Source organism: Thecamonas trahens (genome assembly GCF_000142905.1).
Source record: "Thecamonas trahens ATCC 50062 unplaced genomic scaffold supercont1.37, whole genome shotgun sequence".
Lineage (NCBI taxonomy): Eukaryota > Apusomonadida > Apusomonadidae > Thecamonas > Thecamonas trahens.
Window position 1 is genome coordinate 236,671 of NW_013657643.1, and position 26,527 is coordinate 263,197.

Below are 26,527 nucleotides of genomic sequence, written 5' to 3' on the forward strand. Positions count from 1 at the left end.
GTGCAGTGGCGGTGGTGGTGGTGGTGGGGCGCCGCGGAGGGCGGAGGTGATCGTTGGCGGTTTGGCGTTTTGAGAGCGAAATGGCACCGCATGGAGCGGACGGCGGCACGGTGATCGCGCGATGGCTTATCAAGTTGCCATGCCGCCATTCTGCTACGTCGTCATTCAGCTTTGCTGCAGTGATCACGTTTACGTCGATAGAACGCGCCGGATCCAGGAGCGAAAGGTAGCGTCCGGTGGCGTCTTGCGGGCACGGGCAGCGGACCGACGAGCGGAAAGCTCGTTCTCGGGCAGATCGGCGAGGACAGGGTCGTCGTAGAGTTGGACGTTTGAGGCGTCGAGGTGGCACGGCTCAAGAAGCGGTGCAAGAATGTCGCGCGCTCCGGGGAGCCGTTGGTCGACCACAGCAACAGGGAGTGGGATGGTCCGGGCTCCAGCAAGCTGCTGCGCGTAGAGAAGGGCGTCGTCGGGTGAGCCACCTTGCGTTCCAATCCACACCACCATCATTAGGCCGGCGTCATAGACAAGAACGCTGTCGGAAGCGAGCGAGAGTGAGGAGAGTCGGGTCAGCGCCAGGGGGACTGCCGAGCCGTCTGCGCGCGGCAAGACTGTCGCCAGCTGCGGCTCGACCATCCGCGCTGCCAGCGGGTACGCGGCGTCGACAAGGCTGGTGGCCGCCAATGACCATGCGTCGAGCGTGTCGAACGGCGAGCCTACGCCAAAGATTGGTCCGCGCCACGCTGCATACAGCAGGCGAGCCATGGTGCGGAGCTCAAACGGTAGCCGGTCCAGCGCCTGCTCGGCGGTGTTGGCTCGGCCGGCGTCGGCCGCGGCGCCGGCAAGCGCCCGCAGCCGCTGCTCGAGGGCCTCACGCCCAGCCGACCGGCCGTCGGCCACTCCCAGCTTCAAATCGTCTTCTAGCTGTCGCAGCACGTCGGCGACAATCTGCTTGACCTCGACAACGGCCAGCGCGCGCGGATCGACCGCCGCCAGCGCGGCGTCGGCGTCTGGCGCAGGCACCACCTGCAGCGGGCGGGTGACGACGGTCACCGCGTCAGGCTCAAAGACTCGGACCTGAAAGTAAACCCGCCCGGGCTTGACCTCGCCCTCGTGAGCGAGCACGACTGTGAGGCCGGCGTCGGCGCTTAGCGGCGCTGTGGTGATCCGGACCGAGCCGAGCTCGTCGAGTCCGGGCTCGAGCTCGACAACTGGGCCGAGGACGTGCGCCACCTCGAGACCGCGCGGCAGGGTGAGCTCGATGACCCGAGGCGCCGCCGCCAGTGCGCGGGCGGCAAGGCATGCACTCCGGTCGAGTACCATCTGCGGCAGGACGCCCAAATCACACGCGAGAGCCCCGCCAGTGGAACGGGCCAGCGCCACCAGTGCCGGCGTCACAACCCGGTTGCCGAGCGCCGAGGTGACGACAGCGTCGATGGCCACGTCGAGCTCGTAGGCTCGTGCCGCCAGGTCGTCGAGCACGCCGAGCGCCTCGGTGTTGAGCAGCGACTCGGCGGCCGAGCTCGGCGCAGGCACGGTAGCCCCCGGCCCGTAGTTGGGATGCGCAGCAGTCACAAGGAGCACGCTGCCTCCAGCGGTGGAGCCGTGGGCGGCGCAGAGCTCAAGGGCAGCATCGAGCGCAACCGCCAGCGCGAGCTGGCCACCTGGCGCGCTAGGGGCACCGGTCCAAGACGCCACCACGGCGTCAACAGCGACGGCCGTGGCAGGCAGCGCGGCATCGACGCAGCTCTGCGCCGCGTTGGCGGCAAGCCCGGCTCGGGTAGTCTCGCCCAGTGCGCGAGCGCCGGCAACGACCCTGCCGTGGACCACATCATCCAAATGCAAATCGTAGACCGTGACCGCGCCGCCAACGGCGATCATGGCCACCCGGAGCGAGCCGAGACCGGCAGCAACCGTATCGGCCAACGCGGCACCAAGGGCAGCGCGGACTGCAGCAGCGGCATCAGACCCCGCGGCAGTGTGGTAGACAACCACCAGCAGCGGCGGGAGAGAGTGAGCAAGGCCAAGGCGGACATCAGCCGAGTCTCCTGGAGCACTCTCAGCCGGCGGAAGCGGATAGCGGACGCGCTTTGACGGAGCATCCAGCAGCGGAGGCGCACCGGGCGAAGAGTTTCCGCAGCAGACACAGTAAAAGTGACCCACCGGCTGGGCTTGCGCCGCTGAAGGAGGAGCCGCCGCTGCAGCCGAGCAATGGCTACACCACGACGGAGGGAGCTGAGCAGGAGCAGGCGGAGGAGAGACAGCAGCAGCCGGAGCCAGGAGAAGAGCTAGGGTTGGGGAGAGTGCATGGGCGTGTTCAGCAATGACATAAGAGGTAGGGTAGATGTTGGTGAGCGCAGTCGCCGCCATGCCCGTCTGCGGGGGTGGGGAGGAGAGGGCTGTGGTTCATCGACGAGTCACCGATGACGAGCTGCACAGATAGTGGGAGAGCAGGGGAAGGGGGACGGTTTGTGCGGTACCGCTTGATCCTGGGTGTCATGGGAAGTGTATGGGCATGCTCTGATCTGATCACATGTCATGTCATTGTATGTGTGTTGATTGTGGCTGATGCCCCCAAAGCCGTGATCCGTGGTTGGCATGGGGACGACAAAGGGAGGTACTTCATGACGGGGAAGGGGGTTGATGGGGGATGGCATGGGATGATGGGATTGAAGAGGTGGTTGATGAGGTAGTTACAGCGATGGAAAGGGGTGAACGCAGGCTTTCAGATGAAGACTCGTACCACTCGTACTCGCATCACGCACATCACGCGCATCGGTCGTACCCGCGTCACGCGCATCGCTCGTACTCGCATCACGCGCATCGCTCGTACTCGCATCACGCACATCGGTCGTACTCGCATCACGCACATCGGTCGTACCCGCATCACGCGCATCGGTCGTACCCGCATCACCCGCATCGGTCGTACTCGCATAACGCACATCACGTGCATCACTCGAACTCGTACTCGCAGTTGGTGGCGGTGTCTCAGTCCAGCCAGCTGGCAACACACGTGACGCCATGAGTGAGTACAGGGCGTTCTTCGAGGAGCTCCTTACACGGTACGTGGGACTGGGGAGAAAGAAGGATGGGGGCATGGGCATAGGGGGTGGTGGGGGGTGGTGGGGGTGGTGGGGAGGGGGGGGAAGGGGGAGGGGTCATGCTGTGGCGGTGGGTCAGGATGGACTGCCTGGGCCTGGGCCTGGGCCTGGTCCTGGTCCTGGTCCTGGGCCGGGGATGGGGAAGGGGGGTTTAGAGGGAGTGCGGGATGAAGGGGGAGGGGGAAGGGGGGAGGAAGGGGGAGGGAGGGGGGGGGGGGAGGGGGACCACTACCATGGGCTTCAGCCAGGGCTGGCTGCACCGCCATGGCTGAAGCTTCGGGCCATGTCGGGCTCCAAGCCACCTACCACACTCATACGCATCACACACACATACTCTCTCTCTCCTCGGGCATAGGGTCCATGGCCTGGAGTCTATCCTTCTCACCGACTCGCAGGGTGCTGTCCTGCTGCAGGTGACTCGGCCGGTTGCCGAGGACAAGGTCGAGGGAGCGGCTGACGGGGCAGAGGCTGATGCCGGCGAGGCCACTGTGCTCGAGCCTGCCATGTCGGGTGTCTTTGTCATGGCCTGCGATCAGGCCGCCAAGCTCGGCATTGGCGCTACTTCGTCTATGATCTCGTACTACGAGAACAATGTCATTGTCCAGCTCAACGTCGCCCCGCTGGTCCTCTCCTTCATCGGCTCGCACCAGGTCAACGCAGGCGCCGTCCTCGCCATGGCACCCGAGCTCTACGCCGGCCTCGAGCCGCTCTGCCGCGTCGTTATGGACTTTGAAGAGTAAAACTTCCACCGTGCCCCAAGTCAGCAACCCGATCGGCCGCGCCCATAGTGCGACTCGGCGTCGAGTCGGCTCGCTCCTTGCCCGTCGTCCGTCGCCCGACTCAACTCGTGCGCCGCCACGAGCACCACCTCACTTCCTCCCGCACCATCCCGCCATGCCTCGCCGCAAGGGTGTGCCTATCCAACGAGGAGGCCCACCCGAGGTGGCTCTTGCACCATCACCTCGCCCGTCCAAGCGGGCCAAGTCTTCGCGTCCGTCGCCGTCGCTGGCCTCGGCCCTCGGTCCGCCGCCGGCAGGTGATCCGCCGGTCGGCAGCCTGACCCTCGCCGACGACGCGGCCGTACCTGCTGGAGCCGACATCGGCCACATCGACGACTTGGACCAAGTGCTCCCGCCTGCGGTGCTAACGCCGCTGCGCGCCTTGCCACTCGCGGCCTCCTCGCCGCTTACCACACCCAAGACGGCAGGCGCGTCGACCTCGTCCTCGTCACCGCCGCCGAGGCCTCGTGGCCGGCGCGGCGCTCCGATCTCCGCAGGCTGCTGCACCACTTTCTCGGTCCGCATACCACTTCGCAGCTCTCGCCACTCCCAAACTACACCGCGGTTGTCTACGAGGCCGGCCGCCCATCTGGCACCGAGCCGCAGCTCGATCGGGCCCGCACGCCACCGGCCCTCGTTCCCACGCTGCGGCCGTATCAGGCCCGCGGCGTCCAGTGGATGCTCGACCGCGAGAACGAGCCCGGCGAGGCAGCCTCGGTTGCTTCTGGCATCCATCCGCTCTGGCGTCCACTCCCCACACCGGCGTCAGCCGATCCGGACGCCCCACCGCAGTGGTACTGGTGCCTCTCGAATGGCGAAGTCTCGCGGAATCCACCGCCGCCGCCGCTCCTCCCGCGCGGCGGTCTGCTCGCTGACGAAATGGGCCTTGGCAAGACCGTCGAAGTGCTCTCGCTTCTCCTTGCCCATCCCGCGCCGCCCACATTCCCCACGTTGGAACCAGCGATCGGAGCCCGCGCGGACCGAGTGCAGCGGACCCGCGTCTGCGGCTGCCCGCTCCCGCTCCCACCCCGCCTCAAGCTCACTTGCCACGGATGTGGATTGCTGGCATGCAGTCGATGCGCGGATGAAGACTCAATCTCCGACGACTGGTGGCTCTGTGTCGAGTGCGCGACCGAGTACGCGCTTGTCGATCAGGCCGGCTGGCGGATCAAGACGACGCTCATTGTCTCCCCGACGCTCATTGCTCACCAGTGGAAAGACGAGCTTGAGCGGCACGCGACCCCCGGCGCGCTGCGTATTCTTATGTACGACGGCATGGCCAAGTCTGGGTGGCTTCCACCTTCGGTCCTCGCCTCGTACGATGTGGTCATCACTACCTTTGCCGTCCTCTCCTCCGAGCTCAACCACGTGTCGGTCGGCAAGTTTGCCAACAGACTCCGCCGCAACCAGCGATACGTCCCACTCTCTACCCCACTTACCCGGCTAGTCTTTTGGCGCGTTGTTTCCGACGAGGCGCAGATGATCGAGGGCGCGTCTCGCGCCGCCGCCCTTGTCGCAGCCGTCGCCGCCGATCGCCGCTGGTGCGTGACCGGCACGCCGGTTGCCGGCGGCCTTGCCGACATCGCGGGCATGCTCCGGATCCTCCACGCCGAGCCGTACACCGTCCCGCGCGACTTTAAGCTTACCCTCGGCGCAGGGACCAGCGAGGCGCTCGACGAGCTGACCGGCCTCATGAGCGCGCTTGTGTGGCGGACGCCCAAGGCCGACGTTGAAGCCGAGCTCGGCCTCCCAGCTCTCACCTCGGTTGTTCACACCATCGAGTTCAACGCCGTGGAGAAGATCCACTACCGCCGGCTATTCACCGATCTGGCAGCGTCAGTCGGCGACCTCCTGGCCTCGACCGGCGTCTCGGCCTCCGACGTCGTTCCTCCGGCGCTACAGTCGATGCTCACCCGCCTGCGACAGGCGTGCTGCCACCCCAACGTAGGGCGGCCGACATCCCGTCCGGGTGCGTCCACTGGTGGAAGCAGCAATGGGCTCGTCCGCAACACACTCTCCATGGGTGAGCTCCTTGCCCAGCTCATTACCCGCGCAACCGTCGACGCCGAGGAGGCGCAGCGGCTGTACATCATGTCGCGAAACGGACTCGCGGGTGCGGTCCTCCTCGCCACGCCGCCAGACTATGCCACAGCTGCTTCGCTGTATCGCGAGACCCTCACGCTAGTCACCAACTCGGCAGCCGAGATCGCCACCGATACGCTGCAAGTTCTCCACGCGCGGCATCATCTCCACTGGGTGGTTACTCACGCGCCGCCCGGTGTCGTCCCGGCCAGTGCTGCATTGCCTGATGAGGCAGCGCTCGGCGAGGTTGTGGCGGGTATGCGCGACCGGTTCGTCGGCTCGGCCGTCCATGCGGTCGCCGCCGCCGCCGCTGAGCTGGCGGCGGCGACCAAGGCTGTGAGAGGCGTCATGAACGAGCTCGGCTTTGACACCCGTGCTGGAGTGTGGAAGACACCGTGGTGGGCGAACCCGATGCAGCGGCTGGCGTCGATCGACGCTGCCTTTGCCACCTTTGTCAACACCTTTGTCAACGAGAACGGCTCGCTGGCGGCCTCGGAGGCCCGTCCGCTTCTCATCCGCTATCTCTACGGCAAAGCCGCTGTACTGGCCTACGACGCCGATGCCGACGAAGAGGCCGGTATGGCCGGCGGAAAGCGACGGCGCAAGAAAAACGATGGCCCGCTCCGTGATGGCACACCGCTGCTTCATGTCATGGCCATGGCCTGCGACGAGCTTTTCAACGCTCGCGCCGCCGTTCTCCGCTCCGCCGCCTCCCGCAGGCGCGAACTGACCGAGGCCGACGTCGATGAGCTGCTGGCGTGCCCGCGGTGCAATCCGAACCTCAACGGCGAAATTGACGACGCTGTCAACATGTCGCTTGTCCCCACCGCACAGCGCAGCGGGGTGGCGTCGTGCACCTGGTGTGCTGCCGAGGACGTCATCAAGACCTACGAGCGGTTCCTGTTCCAGGGCGAGTCCGAGGCAATGACCGCGGACGAGCTCGAGCTCCGCTCCCGCCGCGAGCAGCTCGAGCGGGAGCGGGCCGAAAACGCTCGCCGCGACCTGCTCGCCCGCGCCGATCGTGGCGCCCGCGAAGCCGCCGACGTCCAGCGTGCCCGTGCCAACACCTCGCTCGCCATCGTGTGTGACGCTCTGGCGCGGTTCGTCACACGCTACCCACAGTGGACGCTCGAGAACGATGACGACGCGCCGGCGCTCAATGTGCAGTTGCAGCAGGTGAGCATGGCGAGCAGCAAGACTCGGGGCCTGTTTGCTGAGCTCAAGAAGGAGCTTGTTGCGGCGCGCTCTTTCTGGCGTGGTCAAGTTGACGAGCTGCTGCGGCGCGACGAGCTGCGGATGACGCTCTCGCGCATCCGGCTCGCTGCGCCGGGCGAGGTTGTCCCACCCAGCCTGCAACACTTTGTCATTCATCCGGGAACTGTTGACGCAGTTGTGGCCAACTACCGCAGCGAGATCCGCGTCCACCGCGGCGCGCTCAACTCGGCCAAGTCGCAGCTTCACTACCTCAAGCAGCTGCGGGCGGTGCGGTCGGCCAACTATGCCGCCGAGCCATGTCCGATCTGCCACGAGGCGCTCGGGACCGAGGTTGTGCTATTCACCTGCGGCCATCTCTTCTGCCGCTCATGCATCACCGCCATGGTGGCCGGCGCCCGCCACCGGAGCTCGCTTCCGTGCCCTACCTGCCGCAATCGGGTCGTCATCGCCGAAATCTCGTACCTCTCCAGCGACGAAGTGGCGGCCCCGAGCGAAGGGCTTGATGACGACGGTGCCTTGGGCGGTGTGCGGACGGCGCGGCGGCTGACCTCGCTGGTCAACGGCGAGGATGTAGTGTCGAGCTCGGGCACCAGCGGTTGTCGGCCCAAGGTGTGGGATCTGAGCGTGCCGACACGGGCGCCGCTGGCGGCAGCGTGGTCGTCCAAACTTGACGTCGTTGTCCTGCAAATTGTCAAGCTTGTCGAAGCCCGGCCGGCGGTCAAGATCCTTGTCTTTTCGCTCTGGTCAGCGCTGCTCAAGATCCTCGAGTCCGCGCTGGCGGCGCAGGGGGTGTCGACAATGAGCATGGCCGGCGCATCGGGCGCGCGGGCCAAGTTTCATGCCACGGTTGAGGCCTTTCGGAGCGCAGAAACCAACGTCCTCCTCCTACCGCTCAACTTTTCTGCCAACGGCATCAACCTCACCGAGGCGTCGATTGTCTTTCTCCTTGAGCCGCAGACCAACGCCGCTGTCGAGGCACAGGCAATCGGGCGAGTCCATCGCATCGGCCAGACACTGGCTACCTCAGTCTACCGGTTTGTCATCTCGGGCTCGATCGAGGAGGCCGTGGCGCGGGTCGGCGCGGCGCAGCTTGCCGCTGTTGCCGCCGGTGAGCGCAAGGCGAGCTCGCGGAGGGCAGCGGCGAGCGCCGCGCTCACGGTCGCCGACGTGTACTCGATGTTTGGCCGAAGCCTAGGTGCGATGCCCGGTGCGGTTGATGGCGGCACAATCGATGAGGACGACGGCGACTCGGAGCCGCTTACGCTCGGCGAACTGCAGGTGCAGGCCCGGTTCTGGCGCGAGTCCGTCATAGTGCCACCGCCGGTCGGGCGAACCGGCGAGGCCGCCAAGGAGATGAGCCGTGCGAGCGCAGTGCGGACGCTCGAGCATCGCCACGCCTATCAGCGGCTACAAGCATCGATATCCTCGACTCCAGGTGGGAATGGCAGAGTCAGTGTGCCGCGCATGGTTTACCTTGGCCGTGCCAACACGGCAGCGGCGGTGGTGGTCGAACTGGCGGGCCTGGCCGCGGTCGGCGAGCGCGAGGCGCTCCCGTCCCGGCTGCAGGCGCTAAGCGATGCGCAGGTACGCGAAGCGCGCGCGCTGCTTACAGCGACAGCGCCAGTTCCGGGCGGGCCGCAATGATGGCGCGCAGCGCGCGCGAGCTCGTCCGGGTCGTCCCCAGCTGCAGTGTGGCGAGGCGCGGAAGCGCCGAGTTGCCGGTCAGCGCGTGGGCAAAGGCGTCGCCGACGCCGGCATTGCGCGAAATGTCGAGCGAGCAGAGATTCGGCGCCGAGTATGCGATCTCCACGGCGCCGTCATCGGTTAGTTGCTTACACGAGCGGAGGGCGAGGTGGCGCAGGTCTGGCAGAGCATCAAACGACGGGCAGAGCTCGTCGGTCAGCCCGCCGCAGTGCGAAAGATCGAGGGTCTCTAGCCGGTACATGCAGCGGAAAACGTGGCGGAGAGCGGGTGTTGAGACTGGCACGAATCGGAGCGCAAGCTTGCGGAGCGCCTGCAGCCGGCGGGCGAGTGTCCGCACCGTCTCGTCGGAGATGTGGGTTTGCGAGAGATCGAGAGCCTCGAGCTGGACGTTGTGAGCAATGGCGGCGCCGACGGCGCCGTCGCCGATCCGTCGGCACCCGGCAAGGTGCAGCTCGCGGAGCGAGGAGCATCCCTGGAGAAAGCCGGCCAACGCTTTGTCCGAGAGTCGGACCGCGCCGGAAAAGTCAGCAATTTGCAGTGCGTCCGGCGAGCAGTGGGCCTCAAAGGCGGCGAGGCCTGTATCGGTCATACGCCCTACGTTGCGGAGGCGGAGGACCCGGAGTGCAGGCCCTGCGGCGCGCGCCACAGTCGCGAGGCCAGCGTCGGTGACCAGCCGGCAGTCAGTGAGATCGATGGTGTGGAAGGCGGCATTGAGGCCAGTAAATATCGCATTCAGATGCGCGTCGGTGATGTACGAGCACCCGTCGAGCGAGATGGTGCGCAGCGCGGGAGCTACCGCCACCAGCCGCGCCGTCACATGCGCGCACTGCAAGATCGAGAGTGGCGGCGACTGAGGAAAGGCGACCGTGGACAGCGCCGACCACATACCACCATCAGCACCATCGGCACCCTGGTCGCGCGACCAGAGCGGCTCCAGAAGCGCCATCTGGGGCGGCAGCGTCGGCAACCGCGGAAGAGTGGTGAGAAACGCGGCAGTGGTCCGCGCGAGCTGCTTCGGCTGCATGATCAACATGTCGGCCTCGGCGGCCTTCATCGACATCAGAGTCCTGCGGGCTGCGCGGCGCTGCGCCATCGATAGCGGGCCGAGCTCGGCCAACGAGCAGGCGGCATAGAGCGCAGGCGTCGAAGCCAGCGCACGCATCTTGCCTGAGACGGCGCGAAGGCGGAGGCGATCGGCAACCGGTAGAAGTGCCATGATGCGGAGGAGCACGGCATCCGGCAAGAGAATGAGATGGATAGCCTGGGTGGAGGTCATTGCGGGTAGAAGCTGAGCCGCAATGCAGAGTAGGGAGAGTGGTATGGCTTTCTGCTGCCACATCTCCAGCCATGACCCCGCTACCATTGCTGTGGACAATCACTCCGCTCGCCGAGCGAAACCATCGATTCGGTTCGATTGCGAGCCATCGAAGCAGATCGAACACGTTTCGACGAGGCTATGGCGGATCGACCAGCAGTCGGCGGCGTTGACGCCAATTACAATCGTGTGGGTATGCATGCAAGTCACGGCCATCAGCAGAGGCGGCGGGGAGGGGATAGTGCCGACAAATAAAAGAAAAGGCAAACATTGCCAAAGTGCCCAACAGTCGCTCTGAGGCCAGTGCCTCGCCCTCCATGGTGGCGGGCACCGTCTCGGCTGGCTTTCTCGGAGGCCACACGACTCGAGACCATGCTGCGGGCGTGTGCGCAAGGCGACGCGGATGAGGTGGCACGGCTACTTGCGTTGCAGCCGCTTTCTGCGCTGGCGCGGAGCGAGGCAGGCGAGACGGCAGCGCACGTGGCGGCGCGGGAAGGACAGGCGGCGGTGCTGGAGATTCTGCTGGGCAATGGAACGGCAGCCGGTGGGGCGGATCCGTGCGCACGAACGCATCCTGATCTACGGACCCCGCTGCTGGTGGCGGTGTATGGTGGCCATCGTGCGGCGGTGGCGGTCCTGCTCGCCCGGACCGAGGCGCTGCATGCTCAGGACGCGTCGGGCGCGTCAGCGCTGCACGCCGCCATCGCCTGTGGCGAGGCCGACATTGCCGAGATGGTGTTGGCGGCGGCGGTGGCAGAGGGCGAGGAGGCGGTGCGAACGGCGGTGGCAAGTCGAACGTGGGCCGGCGCCATTCCGCTTCATGCTGCGGCACTGCAGGGCGCTGCAGAGGTGGTGACGACTCTGGTGGATGCTGCAGCTGGCGTCGACGGCGCCCTCGTCGAAGAGATGCTGGCTGGACGGACAAAGGGTGGCGCTACCGCGCTCATGCTTGCGGTGCTCGCTGGGAGCACTCATGCGGTGGATGTCCTGCTGACAGCAGGCTCTGACAAGATGGTGGCGATGCGAGCAAAGGAGTCTGGCGCCAACGCGCTGCACTTTGCTGCGGTCTGCGGCGACGCCACCATCTTTGCTGCACTCCTGCGGCGGGCGCCGGGGCTGGCTAGCAGCTACTCGCGGCATGGGCTGACGCCGGTTCATGTCGCAGCCGCCCATGGCCATCACCAGCTTGTGGCGGTTCTCGTGGACGAGCTTGATGGCGACGAGCTGGCTACGGTGCTGGCGCAGGTGACTGTTGCACGTAGCGGGGTGGGAATGTGGAGCCTGGCCTGACGCCGGAAGACGTAGCGCGGCTGTTTGGCAAGGAGCAGGTCATCCGTGCGCTTGATGAGGCAGCGTGACAGGTGCGGCAGCTGCAGCCGCAGCCGCAGCCTCCTACCTTTACTCGGGAGTTGACTCGAGGCCGAGATCGGCGAGCACGGTGCTAGCCTGGGCCTCGACCTGGTCGATGATGCGCTGAACCTCGGGAAGAATAAGTGAGTCGCCGACCGTGTTGGAGCCTTCGCCCTGGTGGGGGAGGTCTGCGGCCGGCGGCTCCGCCTCGGGCGATGGGGCTCTGCGTGCCGGCAGTGGCAAGCCGCGAGCACGTAGATGGCGCAGAAGCTCGTCGTAGTCGTTGCGGAGGGAAGACTCACGAGCGAGGGCGCGCTTGAGGCGAGCGCCGGTGTCGTCGAGTACGCCGTAGAGGAGCTTGAGCTCGTTGGCCATGCGCCGGTTGTCGCGGACGATCTGGCGGGTCTCGCGCGAGATGACCTCGAGCGTCGCCTGCTTTGCCCTCTGCTCGAGGTGCTCGAGGCGATCCTGGTAGAGCTGGGCAGCTTGCTCGACCTGGGCATTAAGCGAGGCCTCCTGGTCGGCGAGCGACTCGATGTTGGCCATGCGCGAGGCGTGGAGCTCGGCCTGCAGCGAGTCCAGCTCCTCTAGAATAAAGTCTTTGGAGGCCTTGAACTCGCGAAGCTCGATGGTCTCGACCTCCAGGCGTTCGTACTCGTAGTGGGCCGAGTCGAGCTCGGACTCGAGCTCGAGAATGCGGGCCTCGTACTTGTGGGCCACCGCGGCAAGCTCGGCCTCAAACGCCGACGCCGACGCCGACAGCTTTGACTGCGTCGCCGACAGCGTCGCCTCGCGATCGGCGAGCTCCTGGTTGAGAAAGGAGATCATGAGCTGCGGATCACGGTCATCGTGAGCAAGCGCCGTCCGTAGAAGCGTGTTCTCTCGTGACAGCCGCTGGACCTGGCCCCTGTACTTGGTCACCTCCAGCCCTTCTTTCCGCAGCGCCTCCCTCAGTTTGCGCACCTCCTCGGTCTTCTCGGCCAGCTCCCTCTTGGCCTCGCGCCCGCCGGTAGCCTTCCCGCCTCTGCCACGCTTGCCGGTCTTCCTTCCCCGCCCCACCACTCCTGCTGCAAGCCCAGCTACTGTCCCCGGCCCCACCGTGGCCTCCGCCTCGCCCTCCTGCATCCACTCCTCGGCCTGAGGCGTGTCGTCAAGTGCTGCCGCCCATCTTGGCCGGGCTGCCTACAACTGGCAGAGTGAGGGGCAGCGGGGGTGTTACTCATCGTTCCCGCCATCGTCGGGGTCGTCGGCGTCGGCGCGCTCGATGTCGTCGGGAATGTCGATGGGGACCACGTCGCCGTCATCGTTGATGTGAGCCTCGCCCTCAAAGTAGCTGATGTCGGCAGCCATGAAGCGGAAGGTGTACGGGCCGTCGATGCCAGGTGCTTCTGGCTGCGGAAAGGCGACGGTCGGCGGCGTTGTGGTGCCGGCAAAGAACTGCGGCCACGACATGGCGAGATCGACGGCCGGGCGGGCCTGCCCGTTGGCGTCAAAGACCTCAGCTCGGACATCATTGAGCATACGGGCAAACATGGCCGGTGGGGCGTAGAGCGTGGCCTCGATCTTGCGGAACTGGTTGTGGGTGTAGTAGAGCTCCTGCGAGGACAAAAGTGCCGCTGCCCGCGCGACAGCTGGATCCGGGTTGTTGACCACGGCAAGCCCGCCCTGGGTGGGGTGGGCGAGGATGAACTCGTCGACGACAAAGTGTGCGGTCTCGGGCGTGATGAGCGTGCCATCGGCATCGTGCCCGCGGCAGATAAACGTACGTCGCCAGCCTCGGACATGACGCCGACAAAGGTGTCCGGGTGCGGGGCCGGCTTGTCAAAGGCCGAGACAAGCGGGATGAGGAGCGACGCCATGCAGCGGCCGGAGAAGACTACGTCGAGCGCCTTGCCGTTCTTTCGCAGCCGCACATCAACCGTCACTCCGGTCGCCAGATGCCGAGTTGGCGAGTTGTTGCGGGCCGTGATGAACGCAGCCTCAAAGGCTTCGTTGTGGTGGACGGAGGCCCGGGCCGGCGAGGTGATGAAGACCGGCGAGTGGTAGAGCGCCACCAGATCAGCGTAGTCCTCGGCACGGAGCGCGCCGCACGCGCGGTACTCTGCAGGATGTAGCGGGAAAACGCCGACAAAGCCGTGCGGCATAAAGTCGGCGGTGTGGAGCGGAGGCTCAGAGGACCATCGCTCGCTGCGGCCGGGGCCTTGGCGGGTTCCAGTCAGGACAGGGTCAGCCACCAGCAGCGCGCCCTGATCGCCGTGATCATGTGGGTCCTGGTTGGTAAACGTCCATCCCATGGTCTGGGCCGTCTCACCAGGGTAGAACGTCGGCCCGTCGCTCTGCATCTGCAAGAACAGTCCGTTGGTCTGTGCCACCGATTCCATCAGCTCCTGGTTGGTCTCGGAGCCAAGCGGCAGATGCCACACAGCCTCGGTTCCAGTCACCCACGACCAGCCAAAAGTGACTACAAGCGTATGCGGCGGACATCCGAGCTTGCTTGCCTTCTCTTCGTCCAGCGCCACCGCCATCGTGCTCGAATCAGGCGAGAGGGTGTCCACCACCGCCGTGCTCTCTACGCCCAGTCGAGCGGCGATAGCCTTGCGGTACGCCTCGCGAGCAGATGCAAGCTCTTCCGCGCTGCCGCCTTCCCACACCTTACTAGTAGTCACACCCATGAACGCTCTTGACAGAAACAAATGTGGCGTGTCCGCACGCGTCGACCTTGTATGTGTCGGTGTCGGTGTGTCTTGAGGAGGGTCACTCGCCTTTCTATTCTTCGAAACTTGGGCTCATTGCTTTTTTTTCGATGGAAACCGAAGCCTTTTCTTCGCCATGGCCGACAGCATTGCCATCATCACCAAGCCACACATCAGCCGCACAACAGCCACATATCAGCATCAGCCAAAAGTAACATGGGCTCGCCGTGCTTGACAACCGATCAGCTCACCCGCGGGGCTTTGACGCATAAGCAATCAATGAGCATATGTTAATCGTGCCCACATGCGGCGCGTTGGGCAGGTGAGATTGCTGAGTGCTATCTGACTCTGTCGCTAGCTCGTGTCATGGGCAACGCTGAAAGCCAAGTCAGCGGACGCATGCGACGTGCGAGCGAGCCCTTTGCAAGGGCAACAGCTACCGCTGAACCAACCCATGTGCAGACCAATGATGATGCAGAGTCTGCTGCTTCCCTCCCTGTCACCGCTATCCTCTCCTCCTTGGCTCGCCCAGATTCATGTACGTTCCCCCCCCCCCCCTCCTCCTCCTCCTCCCTGCCCTCCCCTGCCCTCCTCCTCCCCACACTGACGGAACATATGGCCTTCCCCCGACCACCACCTCCTCACCCCCCCCCCCCCCCCCCTCACCCCCATCCCCTTCTCCCGCTGTGCAGCTGGTGCTCGAGACCTACGGCATGAGATTGCTTCCGTTCTGGCTGCAGGTGGGGCGCTGACCTCGATCGACTCGAGGACTCGCGAGGTGGAGCACATGCTGGAGGAGATCATGGCGGTGGCGAGGCATACTGGGCATGATGAGAGTGGCAGAGAGGAGGATGCTGCTCTGCCGCCGCTCCCGCCGCCGATTAGACATGTCGAGTCGCCGCATCCGTACCGCAACTCCATGGACGAGACGTGGCAGGTGGAGATTCCCGGCGCACAGGGTCTGGCCCTCTCCTGGGCGCCCAACTGCAAGACCGAGACGCGGTACGACAAGGTGTATGTGTACCGATCAGCAGGCCACTCTGACGAGGTCGCCATGTTTACCGGTACCAACTTTCGTGGGCTCACTATCGACAACACCGATCGGGTCTACATCCGGCTCGTCACCGACTCCTCCAACACCGAGTGGGGCTTTGCGGTCGACATCGCCGCCACAGCCATGGCTGGTCCACTCACAGCACCGCCGCCTGCACCGCACCTGCCGGCTGACCTCGCCCATCTCGCTTCCGCGTCCGGCGCGCCTGGCGCTACCGCTGGCGCCGCCGATGCCGCTGCGATGCAGGCCGCCGCCACCAACACTATGCTCGCGTGCGTGGTGGAGCTGATGAAGGCGCAAGCCGCCACTTCGCCGCAGCTCAACACCTTTATCCTCTCGGCTTTTGCTGACCTCATGGCTGGCGCCGGGCCGGGCTCGCTCCTCGACGTCTCGCCGCTCATCGGCACCGCCCTCGACCACTTTCGCCGCTACGTCGCCGAGCTCATGGCTGCCGACGACACGGTCGCGCGGCAGGCCCTCCTCCCGCGCGAGCTCGAGCCCAAGGTCACCATGCTCATGGCTGCCATGCCCATTGCATCGGGTTCACTCGCGGCGCTGCTCCATCTTCTCCCACAACTCTTCTCAGGCGGCTCGTACAACACGCCAATTGCCCTCGCCCCGCAGCTAGCATCATGGGCGCGGTGGCAGGCAGAGCTGCCCTCGCCCGGCCCGGCTGCGCTGGCTATGCACATTCCGGAAGATCCGCCCATCGCCTCGTTCTTTGTGTGTCATGATGGCGACCGCGTCGTGCCTGGCAAGGTCACCTCGGACGGGACGACGCTCTTTGCGCTCCACGCCTCTACGATCCTTGCCGTCGCTACCGGCTTTGGCGCAGCCCGCGCCGGCTCGGTCGTTCGCGCCGCAGTTGTCCAGGGCCTCTCGTCAGGCGCTTGTCGTGGCCTCTTCTTCTTTGCAGGCACCGGCCTCATTGCATTTACCGACTCGGGCCGAGTCGTTCGCATCTCGCCCACCACCCTTGCTGTGGAGGCCACTGACATGGTGCCCGAAGAGTTCTCCACCACTGCCCAGCTCTGCTCCGACGGCGTTTATCTCTATGCTGTTGCCTACTCGGCCGCGACGACTACCACAGTTGAGGTCTATCATCCTTCAGACCTCGCCCACCCTCTGCGAACTGTTGCCGTCGCCCACGTTGTGACTGCCAGCGAGCGGGTCTATTTGCCGTACACAAATGGCGAGGTCATGGTCTTCCCGTCCGCAAATCGACTCGTCGCAGTCTCGCTGCGGTCTGGCGACCTCGTCCGCTCCCGTCCAATCTCGCCTGCTGAGCCATCGGCGCTCACCGAGCCGCTGCCGGGCTTCCCCGCCCCGCTCCGCTCGGCATTGCTTCGTGCGTACGATCCCGCCACCAACGCGGTGTGGGTTGTCGCTCAGTGTGGTCTCGTTGCTGCGCTCCCCTGCCCAGGAATCGTCCACCCTGTCCCGTCCGACATCGTCCATGCGCAGGCCCGTGCCTCTATTCTTAGTCCCTTCGTTGAAGTGGGCCGTGCTGGTGCGTCTTTGAGTGGAAGCGTGCTCACCCAAGGCCGTGCCGGCTTTGCCATGCTCCATCTCATCGACTTTCACCTGGCGCCTCTGCTTCCGACCTGGCTCGCTGCCGGCGATGAGAGCGGATCGGCACTGCCGCTCCCGGTCTCGGCAGAGTCGCAATGGGTGAGCAAGCTGCCGTTTGCGCTCGAGTTTGCGCCGCACGCCGACGTGTTTGGCCCGATGGTGGACCTGCTCCGCGCTGCTGCTGTTGCCGCCACGCCCACCGGGTGGTGGTCAGACAAGGTGGCAGGCACAGCGCCGATCTCCAACGCTGACTGGCTCGGCCTCTCGGACGCGCCGCAGGCCGACCGCATCTACGCGCTTCTTGTCGTTCTTCGCATGCTCCTTACCCAGTGCGTTCACCTCTCGCGGTTTGGTCGCTCCGCCGCCGACTACGGCATGACCCGCAGCGTCTCGTCCGCGCTGGTCGAGATGCTGTACGGACTCATCAATTTTCCGCTCGAGGCTACGTGGGCGGCGGCGCAGCTTGCTGCCGCCAAGCGCGTCCGAGCCCACGCGCTCGAGCTGGCATCCGGCGTTGGCTTTTCGCACGTCTTCCCCTCTACCGACCAACAGCTCGCAGTCTTTGCCGATCTCCTCGCAACGCCGGCTGCCGAGCTCGCGCCAGGCAAGGCACGTGTTCTCGGTGCGCTCATCTCATCCGAATCCGACTCGATCTTGGCGTCCTTGGGCGACGCTGGCGCCGTCGACGCGTCGCGGAACACCCTCTTTGCCATCCTCGCTCAGCTCGCCCGTGCTGTCGAGACTGTTGCCGCCCGTGCGCCGGTCAGCGAGCTTGTCGCGTCGCTTGCGAGTCCTGCCTTTGACGCCGTCGCCCGCGACATGCACTGCTCTGAAATCGATCGCTGCCTCGGCGACCTGGCGGCTTCGCCGCTGGTCGAGCTTCTCGTCCGGGCGCAGACCGTCCTCCACGCTGCGCCTAACCTCGACGGCCTCGCTAGTCTCAAGGCCGACTACGTGGTCCGCCTCTTGGAGCATGCCATGACCGAGCTCGACCGTGCCGATGAGCTGGCGGCGGCGCTGCTGGCGGAAGCACCTGTCGCGACAGGCGCGTGCGCCGAGCTCCGAGCCGCAGTGGTCATGCGTGCTTTTGACAGTACCTACGGCCAGCTCCTCCCGCATGCGCTTGCCGAGTCTCTTGCTGCGTTGAAATCCTATCCGCGGTTTGCTGGGCGAATGCACGGCCTCCTCGCCGCTGTCCTCGCCCGGGCCGAGGCCATTCAGGCTCACTTTGGTCTCGAGGGCGAGGCCGGCTCCGGCTCCTCGCTCCACATGCCACAAGTTGTCGAGTCGGCGCATCCGTATCCCAACAACGACGACCGCGAGTGGACGATTGCATTTGACGGCGTCGCCGCCATCGAAGCCGTCTTTGACGCCCGCTGCTCTTCCGAGTCGAACCGCGATACGCTCACGCTCACAGACTCGGCCAACAGGCTGTACGCGTTCTCCGGGCCCAACTGGCAGCAAGAGCCGCTGCAGCTCACAGGCCCAACCGTATTTGTCTCGTGGCAGTCCGACTACTCGAACAACGACTGGGGCTTCCGCATCACCTTCCGGCCGCAAGTCCGTCAGCCGTTGGTTCTCGACTCTGTGGCGTCAGCCGCATCGTGGTCGCTCGTCCACGCCCTCGCGTGTATGGTCGGCGAGTCCGATCCCGAGGCACCCGACGTCGCCTCGCTTTCGCCGCTCGAGCGCAAGTGGCTTGAATCGCCGCTCCTTCACAACGGCTACCGCGAGCCACTGACGCCGGAGGCCAAGGCTGAACTGTTGCTGCTTGTCGGCTCGCTTGCCGATTATGCTGCTGATGCAGTCACCCCGCTGGTGCTAGCCTGGGACGATCCAGCTGACATTGCGCTGTACCACACTTTTGTCGCTGTTCACCTCCACCACGCGTCGGCTGTTGGCGCCGCCTCCAGCCTGGCGGCCGCGCTCGCGGCTGGCACTCGCCCGATCAAGCCGCCGGCGTGGCTTGCCGCCGCGTGGGAGGCCGCTGGGAAGACGCTCAAGTGGCTGGAGGGCTTGCTCTCAGCCGACAAGTCGGCGGCTAGCTCGACACAGCTCACCAGTTCGATCACCGCTGAGCGCCGGAGGAGCATGGTTGCCGAGCTCTTGACCAAGGCTGACTTTCTGCTCTCGCTAGAGCCGGCGTGTTCGACCGAGCAGGTGTTTGTGGCCAAGGCTGAGGGTCCACCGGTGGCCGACAAAGCCGCGCCTGGCGACAACAGCGATGCAGGCACGCGGGCACGGGCGCGGTGGCACAAGGCCATGCGCGCCGCGCGCATTGTCTCGCGCTTCAAGTCGTGGCAGTCGGCCATGAAGACTGGCTCGGAGCGCCGGTCGCGGGTCCTGAGCATTGGCGCACTCTCGGCCGCCATCCACGGCTTTGTTGCCACCAAAGACGCGCTCAACGCGTTGAGCCTGACCGAGCTGCTGCAGGCGCAAAAGATCAAGGCCCAGTTGCGGCTCGCCGGCTTTCATGGTGTGCAAGCGCTACTGCATCCGGCAGAGCCCGGAAGCGCGGTGCTGGACGCCTCGCTCAAGGCGGTCCTCCTGCACGAGCTCGGCCTGGCGTTTGCGTCGATGTCGCTGCGCGACATGCTCGCTGCGCCACGGACGCTCTCTGAGCAGTGCCTCCGCGCCCAGTTTGAGCTGCTGGCGTCGATGGCAAATGGGCTGACGCTCGAGGCTGCGGTGTCAGGTTCAAGCTCGCCCATCGAGCGTCAGCTGCTCACGGTTGCCCTGTGCAACGTCCAGCTTCCGGACGCGCCGAGTGACAAGAGCCTCTTTCTGCAGTCGGGCGTGCTGGACAAGTTGCTGGACCTGCTGCGGGTGTGCCGCGGTTCGGACGCGCCATCACAGCACCTGTGGAAGACGACCATGCTCGTGGCCTCGTCGCTAGTCATCCAGATGGTGAGCACGCTTGATCTGGGCTTGGACGGCGCCGCAGCCATCGGCTCGCGGCTGGTGGACGTGCTCATGACCGCTCTCGAGGCCGTGCGCCCTAGTATGCCGCAGCAAGCGGTTGTTGCGGTTCTGACTCTGCTGGCGCAAGTCGCGCGCCGGGCACCGCCTCAGCTGGTCCAGCGCGAGCTCTGCAACCCACCGCGGCTGGCGATGCTGCTACAGACGGCGCGTTGCCACGAGAGTGTCGAAGTTTTGAGCGTTGTTCTCTCACTGCTCGGCGACATCCTGCCGGGCGCGTCCGAGCCGGGCGCGCTTGCTGCCCAGGTTGTGGTCGGCACGGCTAGCATTCCGCTTGTCCAGGCGCTTGTCCAGGAGCTTGCTCGTTGCCTCTCCGGCGAGTACGTCACGGTGGGATTGAGCGTCTTTGGCTGCGAAGTGCAGTCTTGGGACGATGCTCAAGGTCTTGCCTCTGATCTCGCCGCGCTTGTTCGTAAGCTCCTCGATGCGTCTGCCGCGTGGGGCGAGGTGACAAGCACGGTGCTGGATGACGCATTGATGGGAGCGTGTGTGCTCACCACGGGTGTTGCGGACGGGTCGATCAGAAGCATGGACGACTTTCTCGCTGCGCCCGAAGTGGTCCGTGGTGCATGGCAAAGTGCGGCTGCGCTCTACGTGCTTGGCTCGGACCTCCCGCTGCTCCGGGCTGGTGCGGCAGCAAACGCGGTGGCCGACGGCGAGCGCATGCGCCACGGGCGGGTGCTCGCGCTGCGACCGGCGCATGCGCTCTTCCTCGCCGACGGGGCGCAGACGCTGTCTGCGGTGTGGCTCCCGCGCGAAGTGCTCAAGCCCCGGCCACTCGCGCCTGTCAAGCGGCCGCTGGTGGGCGTGGTGTCAGAGCGTGCGCGCGACGCCATCTCTGCACTTGCGTTCTCGTCTACTGGAAACAGCTTTGCGAGCGACAAGTCACTGTCGGCGGTCTGGGCCGAGCTGCAGTGGCGGGCACTTGAAGTGGTTTCTGCCCTGGTTATCGAGGCGCCACAGGCGCTGGGCGATGACTACCTGCTCACGCTGCTCAATTCGCTTGGCTCTGCAGGCTCGTGGACGCTCGAAGCCGATGCAAGCGCGGCGCGGCGGCTCATTCCGACCATTGCGTCGCGGGCAGCCGGGCAGGGCGTGGTGCCTGGCGGCGGCGCCGGCGGCGTTTCGCACGCGTCTGAGACAGTCTCGGGCGAGCTGTTTGAACCGCTACTGGCCAGGCTCTCGACCGGGAGCTTCAGCCTCAGTGCGTTTGGTGAGGTACCGGCGACGATCATCGAGCGGGTCTCGTTTGAGGAGCTGCCGCTGCCACCGGGATGGGAGGCGCGGGCGACAGACCTCGGCCGGCTGGTGTATGTCAATCACACGTCACGGACAACACAATGGGAGGATCCTCGTGGCGAGGCCGCGCTCTCAATGTCGACAATGGTTGCTGGATCTGGGACTGCGCTTGCGGCGAGTGAGAGTGACGAGCTCGGGCTCAAGGTGTACTCAGCATTCCCTGTGCCGCACTTCGAGTCATCACGGGGGTACATCGCCGAGAACGCGAGCCTCGGGCCTCAAGTCGCCGGCAACGCCGTCATGGTAACGGCCAAGGCTGTCGACAACGGCGAAAAGCTGAATGCGATGTACGCGCGGGTGGTCGACGCCGGCGCGGCGCTCATGGTGGTGCCGGACACGCTCAGTTCGCACGTGCAGACGCTGGTGGCAACGTCGCTGGCGGCGCTGGTCCGGCCGGAGACCAAGGTGGCGGTGATGGTGAGCCGTGTTGGGAGTCCGATTCTGGGCGAGGTCAACGCGCGCGCTGCGGGGCGCGAGGTCTTTGTCACCTCCGAAGGCCTGTTTCGGCCGGACCGGATTCTGACTGCCGCGCGGGGCGCGAGCTCGGTAGAGTCCATTCGGCGGGAGCTGGCGGCTGGCTCGCAGTCTGCAGCGGCGGCGGCGGAGCGGGCGGGTGCGGCGGTCGACATTCCGAGCGCCGTGCCGGACCTCGCGTTTGCAACACGCGCACTCTCGTCGTGGCGCCCGTCGCCGGTGGTCAACCTCGGGACTCGGGCCAAGTACCTGAACCTGATGGACGAGCCCGATGGCGGCGCCGGTGCCGACGCCGACGCCGGTGAGGCCGCTGCCGCTTCGGCAGTGACCCTCGAGTCGGCGTCAAGCGATGCAGGCGGGCGACAGACCATGCTCGAACTCCTGGTTGCAAACTCGAATACCCGCTCGAGGCGCTGCTGGTCAAGGCGTACACCACGCTTGCGAGTGTCATCCGGCAGCAATTGCTTTGCGATGTCTTCTCGCAGTGGTCGCCTGAGGCGTTTCTCGGTTTTGCCGAGCGCGCCGATCCGCAGGCGCTGGCTGCGTTTGTGCACGCGTACGTGCTGACTCAGAAACCATCGGCATATCTCAGGGCATCCAACGTGAACGTTGTTCCATGGCGGCCGCTGACGCAGTTCTTGGCATCGATCAACGCGCTGTATGCCAAGTCCGCGGCGCCGAGTAAGCGGCCGTTGCCGCAGCCCGAGCCGCAATCGCAGCCCGAGCCGCAGCCCGAGCCCGAGCCGCAACCCGGACCCGAGCCCGAGCCGCAACCCGAGCCGCAGCCCGAGCCCGAGCCCGAGCCCGAGCCGCAGCCTGAGCTCGATCTGGAATGGTACCAGACAACGGTCGAGGTGGTGTCGGCGAGCGGACTGGCGTCTAAGGACCGCAACGGGTACTCTGATCCGTATGTCAAGCTCAACTTCCCGGGCTCGGCTGTGAGCTTCAAGACATTGGTGAAGAAGAAGACGCTTAACCCTGTGTGGAAGCAGCGTTTCCTTCTGCACCCCGACGACATGCCCCTGCAGAAGATCAACGTCGAGTGCTGGGACAAGGACTACGGAACCAAGGACGATTTCGAGGGCCAGCTGACGGTCAACGTGGCAGCGTTCCCACTCAACGAGACTGTGACGCGCAACTACGTGCTGCAGGGCCGCGGAAAGCAGGAGGAGATCTCGGGCTCGGTGCGGCTTGCGATCACCAAGGCGGCACGGCTGAAGCAAGCGCCGCCGCCGTTGCCGACGTCTGCCCACGGAGGGACGCAGGAGGCCAGTGTGACGAGACGGCGCGAGAAAGGCAAGGCCGAAGTTGAGGGTGTGGTGGGTGAAGCAAGCTGCGATGCAAGGAGCGATGACGCGAGCGCGCACAGCCGGCTGGCCGATGTGTGGGTGCCTGCATCGCGGGAGGAGGCTGACGACTTTACATGGTTCGGCATGAGTCTCCTGACGCAGGCACTGGGTGCCCTGACGACCAAGGCGACGACGCCGCTGGCGCGGCTGCGGGCTGCGGGCGCCGAGCTTGTGGTCCGGGAAGTGCTGTGTGTGCAAGTCCGGTGGTACGGCGAGCTGCTCCACATCCTGCACAAGGCGCTGCTGAAGCGGGTGTGGGACGCAGAGAGCACCAAGGAGCGCGCGTCGCTCTTTGACGTCCTCACCGGGCTGCTGGTGACACTGCGGTGCGCGGGGCGGACGATGGACGGCGAGTCTGCGGGCTGCTACCGGCTGCTCGCCGAGCATCTGCAGGCAAACGTGGCGGCCAATGCCAAGGTGCAGACGACATACGTGCAGACGCTGACAGGCTTGCTTGTGGTTGCTGCGGGCTCGTTTGCGCCGGCCGCACCGCTCAAGGTGGGCGCGTGGTGGGAGGAAGTGCGGATGATGGAGCGCGTGGTCGACGGCTTCCTTGCCGAGTCGATCTCGTCGTTTTCGCGCGAGGTTCTCGAGGCTGCGTACACCGCCAACTGGGCGAGCGGGCGGGTGTTTGCCACGCCGCACCCGTACCGCAACTCGATGGATGAGTGGTACGAGTATGAGGCGGATGGCGCAAGCAGTCTGCAGCTGAGCTTCTCGCCGCTGTGCAAGAGCGAGCGCAACTACGACTACCTTGAGGTGTACGAGGGGACGCGGCGGCGGCGCGGCGCGAGGCTCGGGCGGTATTCGGGAACCAACTTTCCGAGCTCTCTGACAGCCCGCGGCTCGGCGGTGGTGATGCAGTTTGTGTCAGACGCGTCGTCGACCGAGTGGGGCTTTGAGGTCCTTGTCACGCCGCAGTTCCCGCCGGGCTACCGGCCGGCGGGGATGGTGTCGGGCGTAGAGGCCATGATCCCGCAGTTTGCATCCGGATGGAACCTCGACTACGACGTGGCGCTGGCCAAGCTTGTTAACAAGATCACCGAGCAGCGGTCGCTCGAGTCGTGGCGCTCCGTCCGCGAAATTTCTGCGGTGCTGCCCGAGGTGCTCGACGGCTCGTCGGAGTTTGACTTTCTGGACGCGGAGCGAGCGACTGCACGGCTCCCGCTGCTCGGCTATCTCAACCGACTTGTGGAGCTCTCGCTGCCGTATGTGGACATGACGCGGACGCGGTCGCCGCATTCGCTGGCAGCCAAGCTGCAGCGTGCGGCAGGCCTGCTGTTTGGCGATTATAAGGCACGGTACCTGAGCGACGTGCTGGGCGCAACCGGGTCCAGCTCGGACCGGCCGCGTATCACGGTCCACCGGGTGCGGGCGATGGAGGTGGTGGCTGCGGCGAGCGCGGCCGACCCGCCGGGCTCTGTCCTTGTCTCACTGCCGGACACGATTGTGGGGCAGGCAGCGGCAGAGCTTGCGCAGGTGCCTGTGGCGCGACTGCGGCAGTCGGAGCGCGCGTTCAAGGTCGAGTTCCGCGGCGAGGGCTCGATCGACGCCGGCGGGCCGTATCGCGAGACGATTTCGCAGATGGCGGAGGAGCTCCAGGCGCCGGGCAGCATGTTCATGCCTGTGCCGAACGGGGCGCTCAATGTGGGGATGAACCGCGGCGCGTTTGTGCCTCGGCCGTCGCTGGATGGCGAGTACGCACGGTCACTGTTTGTGTTTGTGGGCCGGCTTCTCGGGGTGGCGCTGCGGACCAAGGGCTCGTTTGAAATGACCCTCGCGCCGCTTGTGTGGAAGGCACTGCTGGGGCAGGAGGTGGGGCAGGAGGACCTTGCGCAGATCGATATCACGACGGTGCGTGCGGTCGAGTCTGTGCGGTACATCGATCAGCAGGGCATCGACGCAGAGACCTTTGGTGATCTGTTCTTTGAGGTCTTCTCGACGCACCTGTTTGACGGGACTGAGGTTGAGCTCCAGCCGGGCGGGTTGGAGCGCGAGCTCACGTTTGACAACCGCGACGAGTATTGCGACCTGGTCTTTGCTACCCATGTGCAGGCGTACACAAAGCACGTTCCCGCGATGCGGGCTGGGCTGGGGACGATGGTCCCACTCCCGCTGATCTCGACGGTCTTTACTCCCGACGAGGTCGAGCTTCTGGTGTGCGGGCGGGCGTCGATCGACGTGGCGCTCCTCAAGTCGCAGACCGAGTTTGGCTACGGCCTCACGGCGCAGTCGCGCGAGGTCGAGTGGCTCTGGTCAGTCCTCGAGTCGTTTTCGCCCGAGGAGCAGGCGCAGTTCTTGCGGTTTGTGTGGGGCCGGTCACGGCTGCCGCTCAACGCCACCGGCTTTGACCAGCAGTTCAAGGTCAAGAGGATGGACGCGCGCGGGCCGGCCGACGGTGCACTGCCTGTGGCGCATACCTGCTTTTTCCAGATCGATCTTCCGGCGTACACCTCGCGTGAGGCGCTCCGCGCCAAGCTGCTGTATGCCATCACCCAGTGTTGCTCCATCGATGCCGACACAAACACGGTGGACCGCTCGGCCTGGGGATGATTGAAGTGTTGTCAAAAACGTGCGGTTCCACGACTGTGGCTCGAGCAGATGTGTAAAGGATTTAGTACGCGCCGGCGTTGAGGAGGACGAGAAGCGAAGGCGTTGAGAGGCCCTTGGAGACCCACTCCTCCTTGGTGATGGAGCCGTCCTGATCGTGGTCGAGCTTGGCAACAATGCCGTCGACAAACGAAGCCGCGGCCTCGGTCTCGCGACCGAGCGTCTGCGCCACCAGAAGCATCTGCTCGATGACAGCGCGAAGCTCCGAGTCGGAGAGGTGGCCGGACGAATCGGCGTCATAGATCTCGAACAGGTACTCGAGCTTGTCCTCGGCCGGCATGACCGAGAGCATGGACAGCGCCAGCAGCAGCTCGTTGAACGAGATCCCGCCCGACTCGTCATGATCAAACGACCGGAACATCAGCCCGAGTGTTTCATCCGACGTATCCTCGCCAAGCTGCTTCTTCATGAACGATCTGTCCCCATGCCCGACCATACCCAGCCACCCATGCCAATCACGATGCGACAAGGTGAGTCGGCTGACCGATCGTTCCGAACCGCCAAACAGCCAGCCGTAACCCCCCCCCTAACCCCTGCCCCCCCCCCCCCACCACACACACCACATCCCATGCCATCCCCTGTATCCCTCCCAACCCATGCATTGACCTTCCCCTGCCCTGGGTACCTCCCCCATGCCTCTGCGCGCCGTTGGCCAAGGCTATGTGCGAGGTGGTGGCGGCGGTTTGGCCTGACAAGGAGGGAGGGAAGGGGAGGCAAGGGGGGGGGGGGGGGGGGGTCGGCAATGACGTACGCAAACTCGGTCGAGTCCAGCTGAAGGTCACCATCGGTGTCCTGCTCCTTGAAGGCCTTGTGCATGGACTTGATTTCATCCTTGGTAAAGTGAGTCTTCTCCTCAAGAGTCGTGACCTCGTCCTTGGAGAGACCAGAGTTCTGGTTGCCCATGTTGGTGGTGTCAGTCAGGTGTGGCACGGGGCGAGCGGCTGCGAGGAGGAG

The 26,527-nt window shown here is 65.5% G+C and overlaps 9 protein-coding genes across 9 annotated transcripts; 5 read left to right on the plus strand and 4 right to left on the minus strand.

Moving 5' to 3' along the window:
• Positions 1-175: 175 nt before the first annotated feature.
• AMSG_07799 (uncharacterized protein) lies at positions 176-2,367 on the minus strand (the record flags this gene model as incomplete). Its single annotated transcript, XM_013900405.1, has 2 exons — positions 176-2,163; positions 2,326-2,367. The coding sequence occupies 2 exons, from the start codon at positions 2,365-2,367 to the stop codon at positions 190-192; spliced, it is 2,016 nt and encodes a 671-aa protein (XP_013755859.1). The 3' UTR covers positions 176-189.
• A 645-nt stretch (positions 2,368-3,012) lies between these two features.
• On the plus strand, positions 3,013-3,838 carry AMSG_07800 (mitogen-activated protein kinase scaffold protein 1; the record flags this gene model as incomplete). Its single annotated transcript, XM_013900406.1, has 2 exons — positions 3,013-3,059; positions 3,454-3,838. Exons 1-2 carry the CDS (start codon positions 3,019-3,021, stop codon positions 3,836-3,838), a joined length of 426 nt encoding a protein of 141 aa, XP_013755860.1. The 5' UTR covers positions 3,013-3,018.
• Positions 3,839-3,992: 154 nt separating this feature from the next.
• AMSG_07801 (E3 ubiquitin-protein ligase SHPRH) lies at positions 3,993-8,747 on the plus strand (the record flags this gene model as incomplete). The annotated part of the gene is made up of 3 exons (XM_013900407.1): positions 3,993-4,318; positions 4,375-8,641; positions 8,670-8,747. The coding sequence occupies 3 exons, from the start codon at positions 3,993-3,995 to the stop codon at positions 8,745-8,747; spliced, it is 4,671 nt and encodes a 1,556-aa protein (XP_013755861.1).
• A 224-nt stretch (positions 8,748-8,971) lies between these two features.
• AMSG_12102 (uncharacterized protein) lies at positions 8,972-9,547 on the plus strand (the record flags this gene model as incomplete). Its single annotated transcript, XM_013900449.1, has 1 exon — positions 8,972-9,547. One exon carries the CDS (start codon positions 8,972-8,974, stop codon positions 9,545-9,547), a length of 576 nt encoding a protein of 191 aa, XP_013755903.1.
• Positions 9,548-10,565: 1,018 nt separating this feature from the next.
• Positions 10,566-11,551, plus strand: AMSG_07803 (uncharacterized protein; the record flags this gene model as incomplete). The annotated part of the gene is made up of 2 exons (XM_013900408.1): positions 10,566-11,438; positions 11,474-11,551. 2 exons carry the CDS (start codon positions 10,566-10,568, stop codon positions 11,549-11,551), a joined length of 951 nt encoding a protein of 316 aa, XP_013755862.1.
• Positions 11,552-11,581: 30 nt separating this feature from the next.
• AMSG_07804 (uncharacterized protein) lies at positions 11,582-12,668 on the minus strand (the record flags this gene model as incomplete). Its single annotated transcript, XM_013900409.1, has 2 exons — positions 11,582-12,584; positions 12,642-12,668. 2 exons carry the CDS (start codon positions 12,666-12,668, stop codon positions 11,592-11,594), a joined length of 1,020 nt encoding a protein of 339 aa, XP_013755863.1. The 3' UTR covers positions 11,582-11,591.
• Positions 12,669-12,740: 72 nt separating this feature from the next.
• AMSG_07805 (uncharacterized protein) lies at positions 12,741-14,215 on the minus strand (the record flags this gene model as incomplete). Its single annotated transcript, XM_013900410.1, has 2 exons — positions 12,741-13,256; positions 13,310-14,215. The coding sequence occupies 2 exons, from the start codon at positions 14,213-14,215 to the stop codon at positions 12,759-12,761; spliced, it is 1,404 nt and encodes a 467-aa protein (XP_013755864.1). The 3' UTR covers positions 12,741-12,758.
• Positions 14,216-14,612: 397 nt separating this feature from the next.
• On the plus strand, positions 14,613-25,591 carry AMSG_07806 (HECT domain containing 3). Its single transcript, XM_013900411.1, has 3 exons — positions 14,613-14,774; positions 14,929-21,998; positions 22,025-25,591. The coding sequence occupies exons 1-3, from the start codon at positions 14,636-14,638 to the stop codon at positions 25,514-25,516; spliced, it is 10,701 nt and encodes a 3,566-aa protein (XP_013755865.1). The 5' UTR covers positions 14,613-14,635; the 3' UTR covers positions 25,517-25,591.
• Positions 25,557-26,496, minus strand: AMSG_07807 (calcium-binding protein NCS-1). Its single transcript, XM_013900412.1, has 2 exons — positions 26,325-26,496; positions 25,557-25,989 (listed from the first exon to the last, which is right to left on the minus strand). The coding sequence occupies exons 1-2, from the start codon at positions 26,474-26,476 to the stop codon at positions 25,578-25,580; spliced, it is 564 nt and encodes a 187-aa protein (XP_013755866.1). The 5' UTR covers positions 26,477-26,496; the 3' UTR covers positions 25,557-25,577.
• Positions 26,497-26,527: the final 31 nt, after the last annotated feature.